The 12,077-nt window shown below is 45.4% G+C and overlaps 1 protein-coding gene across 1 annotated transcript in view; it reads left to right on the forward strand.

The window, feature by feature from the left end:
- Positions 1 to 10,647: 10,647 nt before the first annotated feature.
- LOC142991247 (mitogen-activated protein kinase kinase kinase 12-like) overlaps positions 10,648 to 12,077 on the forward strand; it is a 9,391-nt gene continuing 7,961 nt past the window's right edge. Inside the window, exon 1 of the mRNA XM_076141308.1 lies at positions 10,648 to 11,137. Within this exon, the coding sequence (XP_075997423.1) occupies positions 10,648 to 11,137 (490 nt within the window). The remainder of the gene's footprint in view (positions 11,138 to 12,077) is intronic.

Genomic DNA, 12,077 nt, shown 5'->3' on the forward strand with positions numbered 1-12,077 from the left:
GTTGTGTATATTGTGTTATTTAAAAAGTTTTTCCAACAGATTTGGCAGTTGTGTCTTGAATCTCATGCTGTCCAATGTTGTGCTTTGTGTCCTGGCTGTTAACCTGACACCACCTAACCCAAGGTTACTGGAGCAGGACATGTATAAATAATAAATGGAGCCTCTTTGGCTCTGCGGTTTAAATAAGTCAACAATTATGGCTGGGCTTTAATTACAAATACCAACATTCTGTTTTCTTAAGGGTGTTGTTACATCATGTAGCATTTTCATTTACGATTTATTTGTTCCTAATTCACTTTTCTGTCTGCCAACGTTGGTCCTCAAGTGTCAAACTCTGATGTCTCAAGGTGGGTTGAGGAAACAAATGGATTGAAGTCAATTGTAACGTTTCTGTAGACAATTCTCAATACCTAAACTTTGTTGGTTATACTCCTGCATTATTGTGTCTTAATTTTACTTTCATTCAGTCATTGGTCTTTCTCATTTCTCAGAGTGTAAATAAAGGTGAAATTAATTTTGTACACATAATTCAAGTGTACGTTTTAACATTGTTAATTTACTTTAAGACAACCAGATCAGAAAAATAACAGGGGTCATACGGAACAAAAAGCTGTGGCCATGCACAGCCGCTCCTGCCTCTGCCCAAACCACTTCAACATCTGAAGTACACAGCCAAGACTGCCAGTTAAGGTCACTGAAGTCATCCTCCACAGCTGCTGGTCCTTTCTGTGCAAACACTCCCCTGGACCACCCACCAATGAAGCCCTGCACAGCGGGCCCAGACTGGCACAACTCTGACCCCCTCAGGCAAACGTCACAATGAACATGATAGGACCACTTGGTGAATACAAAGCAGTGAGACCTGCAGTGTAAAGGAGAAATACGACTTCTTTGTCTGCAGAGCAACTGAAGATTTAGTAATAATGTGATTTTTGTGATTACATCCTCATTACAGTTGAATACTCAGATAAATGTGAGTGGTAAAGTGGTAAAAAAAAATTGTCTACAGTCAATACTGGATATTCATTTACACACTTCTTGAAGAATTAAATCGATTTCTCTCTTGCATCTTTTCCCCCCTCACTGTTGATTTTCTCTCTCTCTCTCTATTAGAAAATCACTATTAATTTCGACAAGATAGTTTCCTGGATAACAGCAACAGTTTGGCAGCTTGGCGTGGAGCTCTACATGAAGCTACACAGTAAGAAACGATACATCACATATAAGATTAATAAAAATAGCGTTATTCAATTTTTATGAATATCTTATCCAAGACTTTGTGGTCAGGCTGAACAGAGGAAACAAGAGGTCTCCACTAGGAAACAACAACAACAACAACAACAACGACAACAAACAACCTTCAATGGATGCACCCTACAACAGGTAGTACTGTAGCTCTGTGTGCATGATTGCTGCGGTGAAACCTACTCAGTGTGCACCATAGTGTCAGTGATTGACAACTATCGCTCACAGCTGTTGACAAGATTACATTTCACTGTTGGGGACCAGTTGGAATCATTTGTCAGTAAACCCAGTGTGGGAATATTTAGTGCAGGTAGTGTTTGTAACAGCCAGATGGCGCTGTAGCACAATCCCTCTCCTCGGCTCTATGGTATCGATCGCGGCACTACACATGTTGACAAGGCTTCATTTCAACGTAGTGAAATCAATAAGTATTGATCTGAGAGGCGGGTCTTCCATTTGCCTGGACGTGTGTGGTGTAGGGTTTCTCTTTAGAACGCATCAAGACCCCAGAAGTCCATGGCCACTGGCGTTTTGTTATCTATCCAACTAATAAACCTGATATTACCTCAAGTCAAGGTTTGAATCTCACGGTGACATTGTAATATGACTGCAAATATTGAGTCAAAAACTGAACAGTAAGAAAAAATGTGTGCTTCATTCGGTTTCTAGAATCATTGTTTAAGAGACATGTTGACGTCATGTCACTCAGTGGCAGCCTCAAGTGGCTGAAGAAGAAGAAAAGATTTTAACAACAAAACAATGTTTCATGAAAAATTAGATTGTGAAAAAGTGACAAAGACAATCTATCTCATATGACCTCACCTATTAAATATGCTTATGCCCATTCGGGGTCAGGCAATGGGGATTGTTGTATCTGGTATCCCTTCATCAGCACCATGGACAGCGCATGACATTGCCCCACCTGATTCCATTGTAATATTACTGCACTATGTATTATTTTATCCATTTTTGAGTTAACAAGTCTTTTCCTTTCATTTCTGCTCTCACAATCTGCATATATCACTACTGGAACATTTTGTAATGAATAATAATTGGTCTTTTGTTTTCACTGAGATAATGGCTGTTGATACCCCTAATATGTGGACCAGTCAAGTAGGTCATTAGCATAAGCCTGTATAATTGGTGACTGTCCCTCCAGACTTCAAATTTTAGAAATTATGCCACTACTGATTATCATGCTGAATACATTAGGTAAATGTGAGATCATCTCACATGTGTGACAGGAAATTGTTAGACATATGTGAGGAGAGGAGAGTCAGATAGACAGGGTAGACAGTTACAGAGTCAAAATGGTCAAAAGATAAAAAGACATAATCACTTTGTCAAAGTTTTTGCCTTTGACTACAGGCAGCTACTTTTTCCCAAAAATGAAATGAGTCATGAACAGAAATAAACAAGCCTGGAGCTGTGTGTTCATTAGCCAGCCTCCTACATCGCTGACCAGCCAGGTCTCTATCAGGCAGCCAGCCTGCTCCTCATTGGCTTTCCACAAACCACAAGATGTAACTATGGGTGGAGACGGGGGGACGTCACAGTGCCTGAGATTTTTTCTGCAGCATCAATGATGGGAAATGAACCTGCTACAGCAGCTTGCCTTAAAAGGAGGGGAAAGCACTGCTCCATAAAGGCAATGTTTTTGATATGGGGCAAGTGTACGTCACACTCCTGCTGTAATATCACTGCAGTGGCTGCTGTGAAAAGTGTATTACAACATGGAAAACCAATAACAGGACATATAGCTATGTATTTACATTATATATGGTACAGTATATGGATTAAGCAGTAGACACACACATGTCTACCTCAAAGAAATGCATGCAAATGACCTCTACAGTTTAGTATCAATAATTCCATAAACATGAAACCTGTAGTTTGTCACACACACGTACACATATTAGAGGAAATATTGGGTGAATTAAAATGTGAAATATGAAACACGTGAGGATTTCACACCATTGGGCGGTCTCATTCCCTCAGCTGTGTTTGTGCTGTGATGCAGGTGATGAATCCCCTTTGTCATCACAGAGGCATCAGCTTGAGATGAACAATGTCCTGACCTCTTCAGGGTCTGTCCCCGCAGCCAAATAGAAGACACTCACAATACTACAGGCTGGAAATCAGCATAATTATGAGCACCTTGCCTCTAACAGCTGGTAAGCAGCTTCACTCAAGGGCATTTGGAAGTGTAGTTAATCCAATGATAATCTTGAGCACGGTTTACCCATATTATCACTTTAATTGGTGTGTGCGTCTATACAATTACAATGTCACCAATTACATGGCTGTAGTTTACAAACCTGTCTGAGCATCCAGTTTCCTCTAATAGATGCCCTTTATCAAGGCATGCAAGTGGATGCAGTAAGACAGGCACTAATGGATGCTCCAATGACATAATGAATTAATTATAGCCTCAGATGCAAAGTAAAAGCCGTGCCGAGTGCTGAGCCATGCTACATGAGGGGCGCTAAAGAAGTGGAAATAGCAGAAGACTCTGATATGAGAAAGGGACAGAGGATTTGCCGAGGTAGGTGGACGTACGTGTGTGTGTGTGTGAGTCCATCCATTAGAATGCAGAGTGCGTCCTCCTGCGTGAGTCACCCTCCCCTACACCTCCCCTCCCACTACCTCGCACCACCAGCAGCATCTAACTGCAGTCGGAGCCTTATATTACGCCTCTGACTTCACACCGGCCATCCGAGGATTCTGTTTCTACGGCAACGTGCTCCTGACTCCGCCCCCCCCCCCCCCCCCCCCCCCTTCTCCCCCCCCTTTCGCCTCCCTGCCACCCTCCCTCTGCTCATCTACCCCCTTCCCGGCACAGACCATGTGACTTTCAGGAAGGCATCTCCAACCTCCCTTTATTGTTATTAACCCACTCCTGACCGGCGCACTGCCAGAGGCTCACGGGCTGCCCGGCTGTCTCTCCGCCTGGCTGTATGTCTGCCTGGCTGTCTTTCTCTCTCTGAAGTTTCAAAGCAGGCATCTCTAATCTCCCCGGAACATCAAAGCAGCCCTTGATCTAAATGTTGGATTAGCATATTTTAGAACATGGAGGAATTAAGCGCTCCAGTCCCTCAATTCTCCTTTTTGTTGTCAACAAGAGAGCCCTAAAATATCAAGTTGTAGGAAAAGTAGAGGAGTTGTAAATACACACATAATAGAGCTCAACTGATATGTCAGTACGGTATTAGTTTATCACAGATCCTTATCCTTATACTTAATCTATGGTGTGTATCTACGGTATGTAAATATATATGTGTAATATATATGCCGTGCTTTAATCATTTTTATTTTCAAAAAAAGCCCAACAAATTTGATGTATCCTTGCATTTAAGTCAAATGAATATTAGCTGATAAATCACGATTGGAATTTTTGAACTCTCAAATATCAATAACAGTATTCATCTAAATCCACCCGTCAGTCAGATTAATGTTTACAATTTAAGATGCATCTGCTGACCGGACACATTTTGGAGTTTTATATTATTTCCGCTGTTGGGGAAATGGGTTGTAAATGACGAAATGCTCCAAACATTTATACATTATGGAGTTTAGAAAGGGGAAGAGGAACCTCAGTGTCCGGTAGTGATCTCACCTGGATATTGCCTCACTGTCTCCTCTGTCTCCTCCTCAGCGTCCCCTTGGGGGGCAGACGCTTGTACTGTGTGTGTGTGTGTCTGTGTGTGTGTGTGTGTGTGTGTGTGTGCGTGCGTGTGTGCGTGCGTGCGTGCGTGTGCTTGCGTGCGTGCGTGTGTGTGTGTGTGTGCATGTGTGCGTGTGTACAGATGTGAATGGATGAAGTTTGTGAATGAAAATTCTTCCTGAGCTGTAGACAGGAGGTGAGATCATCCTGGAGATGGAGCAGTACCCCCCCCCCCCCCCCCCCCAAACACACACACACACACACACCCTCCACACACCCACCCACACTGCTTGGCGCCAATCTTAATGACTCCCATCAGGACAGAATATGGATGTAACACGCAGTCATGGCAGCCTGATTGATGACGATATTGCTCCATGTCAGCTTCCTCTGAAGGTCAGGCGGGGATCACTTCATCAAAAGCAATCACACACACACACACACACACACGCGTTAAACAAATATGCAGCAACGCACAAAAGCCGCACACACATATCCCTCCATTTCTGTTGTCAGTATAATACAATGTAAATATATGTAACTGGTGTTCAGTCAATCTAATCCTGAAGCAGAGGGCCAATTATCTATGCTGCCTTTGTTCCAATTCCACTCGGGACCAGAGTTTAGTGTGTTTTAGTGATTGGTCGCCTATTCATCGGTGGTGTGAATGAAAGTGGCAGTGACTAACACAAGGGGCTCTCGGTGGCGACCTATAAATAGGCTCTGCAAAGAGGAAGAGCCCCACCCACGCCATTCGCTACAACCAACCCCTGACACCTCCATCCTTACCCCCCCCCCCCCCCCCCTTTGACTGGACTGGACTGGGACAATCTGTGACCACTTGGCACCAGGCTCAACACACAAACACACACACACACGTACACACAGTGTGGCGCTCCTCACTGCAGGCTTCTGTTCATTTCCGCCTACACGTTTATGGAGTATGACGGTAAATAATGCAGCATTTTACAGCGGCCATGTAGTTGGATGATGGTGTGTGTGATACACATTCTTTGGCGGTAGAAGCATCAGAGCTCTGCGTTTCAGATTCAATGGCCGCCACTCTGAAAATAAGACTTTTTTGTACATTTTTAGAGAAGCCGTGGCGTTATTTCAAGTTTTTTGAATCTGACAGTGGTTAAAGCCCTGCAGTGTTTTTTTTTCTTTTCTGTGCTTGTTTTTGTTGAAGTAACCACAGCAACGGCAGATGAATCTAGTGTGTGTTGCCTGTTATCAGAGGCAGAATACTGATGCTAAGCGGGTTGAACAAGCCTGACAGGAACCATGTTGCAACTAAGCAACGCTAAATAAATCATGAAGAAAGTTTCAAGAAAAGAGATAGAAATAGAGGGGTGGGTGTGCGGCTCTGTGTGTGCGGCTCTGTGTGTCGCTGCTCTGCTCAGATCGCCTCAAAGACTGAATGAAGAGCAAAACTGATGAAAGCAGCTGGTGTTTCAAATGATCTGTGATCGTCTAATCCACATGAAATACACATGAAACAAAAATGTCCTCCTAGTTCGTCGAATATTCATTTGGGAATTTGAAGACTATGTTCCATACAGGAGCCAATTTGCTATATTTTGCTCTCTAGAACTTTGCGTTGCTTGGATACTAAGACATAGGAAGGCTATGAACATTGAGGACACAGGGATATTTTGTCCCACTGTAGCAAGATAGTCAACAATGGCAGAAACACATCACAATAGTGTCTGACAGTATTGCTTCCAGGCTTTCTGATCAACCTCAGCAGGACAGAAGATGATGTCGTGATGGGAAAACTGTCACAAAGAGCAACTCGTATAAAACCCCAACACAAACTGCACTCTGGAGAAACAGTATTTTGTACAATATGTGGCGTTTGGCAATAGTTTGTGTGAAAGCGGAAAAGAAGAAGCCAAAAGACTTGGCTGCGTTACGACTGAACACATTTAGAGACAAACAACTGAAAATAGAAGAAATCAGCTTTTTTTTCAAACAGTATTTAATTACAGATATCAAAGCTTCAGTGGTCAGGAGGCTTGTGTTGTGTTGTGTTGTGCGTGTGTGTGTCTGTGCTGCTTTCTCACATAGTTTGCGCACGAGCAGGGGTTTTCCTTAGCCGCTATCAGGATGATGTCATTGTTAGGGTTTAAACCCGACAAGAGCTTAATCTGGGAGATGAGGGCTGGATTTAGATTTAGCAAAAAGGGGTCACATGGCTCCGACCACTCCACTCACACACACCAGATCCCCTGCTGCTCTGACAAACACACACTCTCCTTCGGTTCGGCCGAGTCAGCGAATGAGTTTGACTCTTGGGAAGATGTTTCACTGTTTGCACTGATTTCCTCATCTCCATGTGAATTGGCATCTTGACCCAAAAGGATTTCCCTGGAATGTCTGAGGGTAAAAATAGTTCAATTAAAAAAGAAAGGATCAAAGGAAAGCAACAAAGCTACTTCCTGTTCTTCTACTTCACCTTCATCACAAAGAAATGTACATGTTTTTAATTGCATTTACCTGAAATCTAGCTCTAAAAATAATCAGGGTACTTTTGTGTTGAAGTTTGTTTATTCCAATGTAATGGCAGTGACTGGTTGAATAATTCAAAAGGGCAAAGTCAGTTTGTATAAAGATATTGTCTCATTGTGAACTTTGACCCTCAGTAACAAAGAACAAAGTGCTGTGAACTGAGGCGTGACTTTGTTTTACACTTTAATATTCTGCTGTGCGTTCTCTCCTTGCCCGTCCCTTTGCATTGCCTCGCCTCCCAGGTTGAGAACCACTGCATTAACCTGCACCCTCACGTCTATTTGAGCTCACAGATTAGAAGGATTCCACTCCTTCCTCCTCCACCGCCGGTACACAGTGAAGAAGAGGTAAGGAGACATTAGATTGGTGTTGAGGAGACGTTTGCTCGGGTTTCTGTGACTTCTCCTTCTTTCATTCAGGTTAATGAGAGCCGCAGAGGGAAACAGAATGTGCCTGAGGAGGAGGAGGAGGAAGAGTCATATTTAGGCCCTGCCACGTCCCACTCTGCCCGTCTCACAGAAATGGGTCAGTGGAGATGCGAGACCGATCCTGCCGTCCTCTCCTCTTCATCTTCATCATCCTCATCCTCATCCTGTCCCCTCAGTGGCAGAAGGGGCCGCTCACAGATTATCCACCAATTACACTGCGCACACACACACACACACAGGCCGTTAATAGGGTTGGAAGGGATTTAACACCGCGCTGTCCAGTCAAATGCTGCATGCTTTCGAGATGACATCATTTTGATCACCTCACACACCGGCTGACCCCCCTCCCAACAAACAAACACTCCTTCCCCCCCCACCATCACCGCACACACACTCGCTTTACCTGAGGTTGTCCCAATCTCTCGTCACAGAGCATCTCTGCCCTGATAGGCTCCCATCTTCTCCTCCTCCCTCCCTCCCTCTCTCTCTCTCTCTCTCTCTCTCTCTCTCCCTCCCTCTCTCTCTCTCCCTCTCCCTCTCCCCTGTTTACTATAGGTGGCGTATCCAGCCACTATATGCAGTATAAATTCCTGAGTGTGCGCAGACCGCAAACAGAGTGAACACGCAGATGAAACGCAGAGACTTCCAGTCATCAGGGAGAGCGGAGGAGCCTCGGTGGATGCAGTGACGAGCAGCAGCAGGAGGAGGAGGAGAAGAAAAATAAGAAGGAGAAGAAGAAGAGTGGATAACGGTCGACAAAGCCAGGATAAAGGGAGAATTACTGCTCGATCGGCCTGTTAGAATAACAAAAACATCAAGTGGATTAATCCTTCTGCGGTCCGCAGCGATGGACAGTCATCGGCACTGAGGTGAGGCGGCTTCGCTTTGACGTTGGCATCGGTAGATAACAACGCGTTCCGGCCTTTAGATTACCCGTAAATGTGACCGGGTGATCGGATGCATGTTTAGCGGGGCGCCGGCGATGCTACAGCGGGGCTTTGAGGTGCGGGGTTGGGGGGAGGGAGGGGGGAGAGAAGCGGTACAGGCAGTGCGCACAAGCTGAGCCAGCCTGCCGCACATCCTCGACGCGTCGGCCTGTAACGGAGCCTCTGGAGGAGGAGGAGGAGGAGGAGGAGGAGGGGGAACCGTGGAGGAGACGGAGTCAGCGGCGTGTGAATGATGTGTGATTATATGAGGTTTCAGACAGCAGATGTGTCTCACTGCTTTGGTTTCTGTCTCTTCTGCTGCTTAAATTATAATCGTGGGGAGTCTTGTTGTTTCTCTCTCTAGACTTCACGCTTTACGGTTGTGGCTTAATGATCCTTTTTTTGAATCCAGGCTTCATTTGACATGATAGGAATTACAGATGGCTGCCATACACAGCTGTGTGTGTGCTGGCATCAGAGGGCTGGTAGCTCTTAAATCAGAAGCAGAGGGCAGTTTGAGTCAGTGTGTGATCTTCATGCTAGGTTGGTCAAAGAGAAGGAAACGTGTTTAGGCTTTGACTCAGGATGTCCTTCAACCAGAACAGGAGGGAAATAAAGGATGTGGAATAAACTTCAATTGCATCCAATTGGGATGATGATGATGATGATGAAGATGATGCTGGTTATCTGCTGGCTGATGTGTTCAATGTTTGGGACTTGCAGGGAGGGAAAAGATGAAGTGTATTCTGTCTCCTTCTGTACAACACGATGATGCTGTTGTTGGTTTCACTAAGTCCCCCTGCAGCCTGGAGTCTGAATTGTTGTGGAGTAGAGACAACGTGATCCATTCTCTGCTCCAGCGTGTGTGTGTGTGTGTGTGTGTGTGTGTGTGTGTCCTGTATGTAGTCATCCAGGGGGGAATGAAGACTCCGCACAGTCATTTCATCTCTTTTAATCCAACAGGGCACTGATCTCAAATATAGCGAGCAAATGAAAAGCTCTGGCAGAAGCACGTCCACTAAAATACTCTAGTGTTCATTGTAAAAATCATTTAAGCGTATGATTCTATAGGATTTGAGGAAATGATTGTATTCTCCTGCTGTGATGTGGATGTGACGCTGGCCTACAGTCAGACAGGTCTCACATTCTCTGCTGTAAAACGGAACTACAGCGTGTCTTAATGGATGCTTCCTCCGTCTCCAGACAGACATACAGGGAGAAAACATGTATTTGTCCCCTTACACACTTCCTGGATCGTGTTTCACGTCGTAGTGTTGCTCTGATATCGACCCGGCATCGTGACTCATCTGTTAATGTCCACGCCGTGATCACGTGGCAGATAAATATAGAGTGATGCGTGTAAAACTTCCCTCCACCTGTATCTACCATTTTAGAGGGCCGCTCGCCATCGTGTGTGTGTGTGTGTGTGTGTGTGACTTCTCTTGCTTCGTCTTTGATAATATAACCCTGCAAAATGTGACAATTGCATTAAATGACTTCAATCAGATGAAACTAAATATCGTTAATGTGCATTTTCTGGGTCTCAAGGGAAATGTGTCTTAATCTGCATGAATTCATAGATAGTTATGGGATGTTTGGGTTGAATTTGGGCCTTTGGGGGTCCAGAGAATCGTCTCAACTCAGTGACTGACCCTGTAAATGAGCCTAGAGTGGCTAAAGGAGGATAATTCACTAACATCATCTATTCCTAAATAACGCTGCCTGAGGTGACACTTCACAACCAACTCAGTATTCAGCAAAACGTACAAGGTAGCAATAACACTCATATCTTCCCTCTCTCTCTTCATTTTCCCCTCTCTCTTCTCTATCAAGGCTTCCAGTTTCTCATTTGTCCTGACGACCGCAGACCCTCATGGCGCTCGTTCACGAACCACGGGCCCCTTCGCCCTCTCTCTCCGGCTTCAACACGCCCCTCTCCGATCCGCCGTCCTTCCGACTGCTGGACGCGGAAACGCCATGCACCCCAGAAATGGACTTGACCCCGACCCAGTGCGTCCTCCGCAACGTCCTCTCAATAGACACCGGGGGAGCCGTGGAGTCAGGAGGAGGAGGAGGAGGAGGAGGGGAAGGGAACACCCCGGGACACAACCAGACTCCGAGCGAGGAACAACAGGAACACTTTGCCAACAGCGTCCTAAAGCTCCATGAGAATGACGGGGGGAGGACAGAGGGAGAGGGGCAGGAGATGGACAGCAGTGCGGTGAGGAGCCAGGCGGGGGACGCCAGGCTACAGTGTCAGTCCAACGGAGGAGGGTTTCTGGAAGGGTTGTTTGGGTGTCTGAGGCCCGTCTGGACTATGATCGGCAAAGCCTACTCCACTGAGCACAAGCACGACCTGGACGGTAAGAAAAAAGGGCCTTAATGTGTATTCACAACTCACAGCAAACAAATCCGGTCTTAAACTAGGAGTAAGATGGATTCCTATGGAGCAGGAAGTAAGCAAACATACAGCAGAGACATTAGGAGGAGGTAATGCAGTGTAAAAAAAGCCCTCCAGTCAAGATACGACACTTTCTATCCTCTGCTCCTCATGATAGCTTCAGCTCCTTTTATCTAAGAAAGAAAAAAGCTGATTCAATTTATCCAGAAACCACTGACCATTGTTATGGCAACAGCAGATCATTCTATACAGAAAGCAGACATTCTGTTTTCCTGTCTCCTGCTTTATTTTTGTGTTTAATAGGAACCAGCACAGATCCAGATTGTGGCTTTTGGTGGACACACAGACACAGACACAGACACACAGACATACTGTACATACAAAGGCAGCACACACACACACACACACACTGGAATAGATGATGGCATTTATTATTCCAATAAAAACAACCCAGTAGGTTTATTTTCATTCCAGTGTGAAACTTTGATATGCTAATTATACCATCTCATCCCCCCCCTCCTCGATGTGATTACATTAACCAGCTGGTGGAAAATTTACTCCTGCAAAGGCCACGTTGTAAACAAACACTTCCACTGACCTGAAAGAGATGGAGGGAGAGAGAGAGAGGGGGAGAGAGAGGGAGAGGGAGAGCACGTAGTCTGTCAAAACTGTGAAGAGCTTATTTTCCCTGATTCCCCATCCTGTCGCCTCCCCCCCCACACACACACCCACACACCCACACACACACGCACACACACACACAACTCCCCCACTGAAACTGGTTCCCTGTGACGGTGTGTTGTTTATGTCTGCAGCCACTACAATAGCGCACAGCTCCCCTGGGACTCCTCTGCCAAATCTGTTTCATGAATTATGCATAGCGAGGCTCTGACCCTGTGCCG

Source organism: Genypterus blacodes, unplaced genomic scaffold, assembly GCF_046128005.1.
Source record: "Genypterus blacodes isolate CSIRO-AG114 ecotype Tasmania unplaced genomic scaffold, CSIRO-AGI_Gbla_v1 ptg000017l_1, whole genome shotgun sequence".
Lineage (NCBI taxonomy): Eukaryota > Metazoa > Chordata > Actinopteri > Ophidiiformes > Ophidiidae > Genypterus > Genypterus blacodes.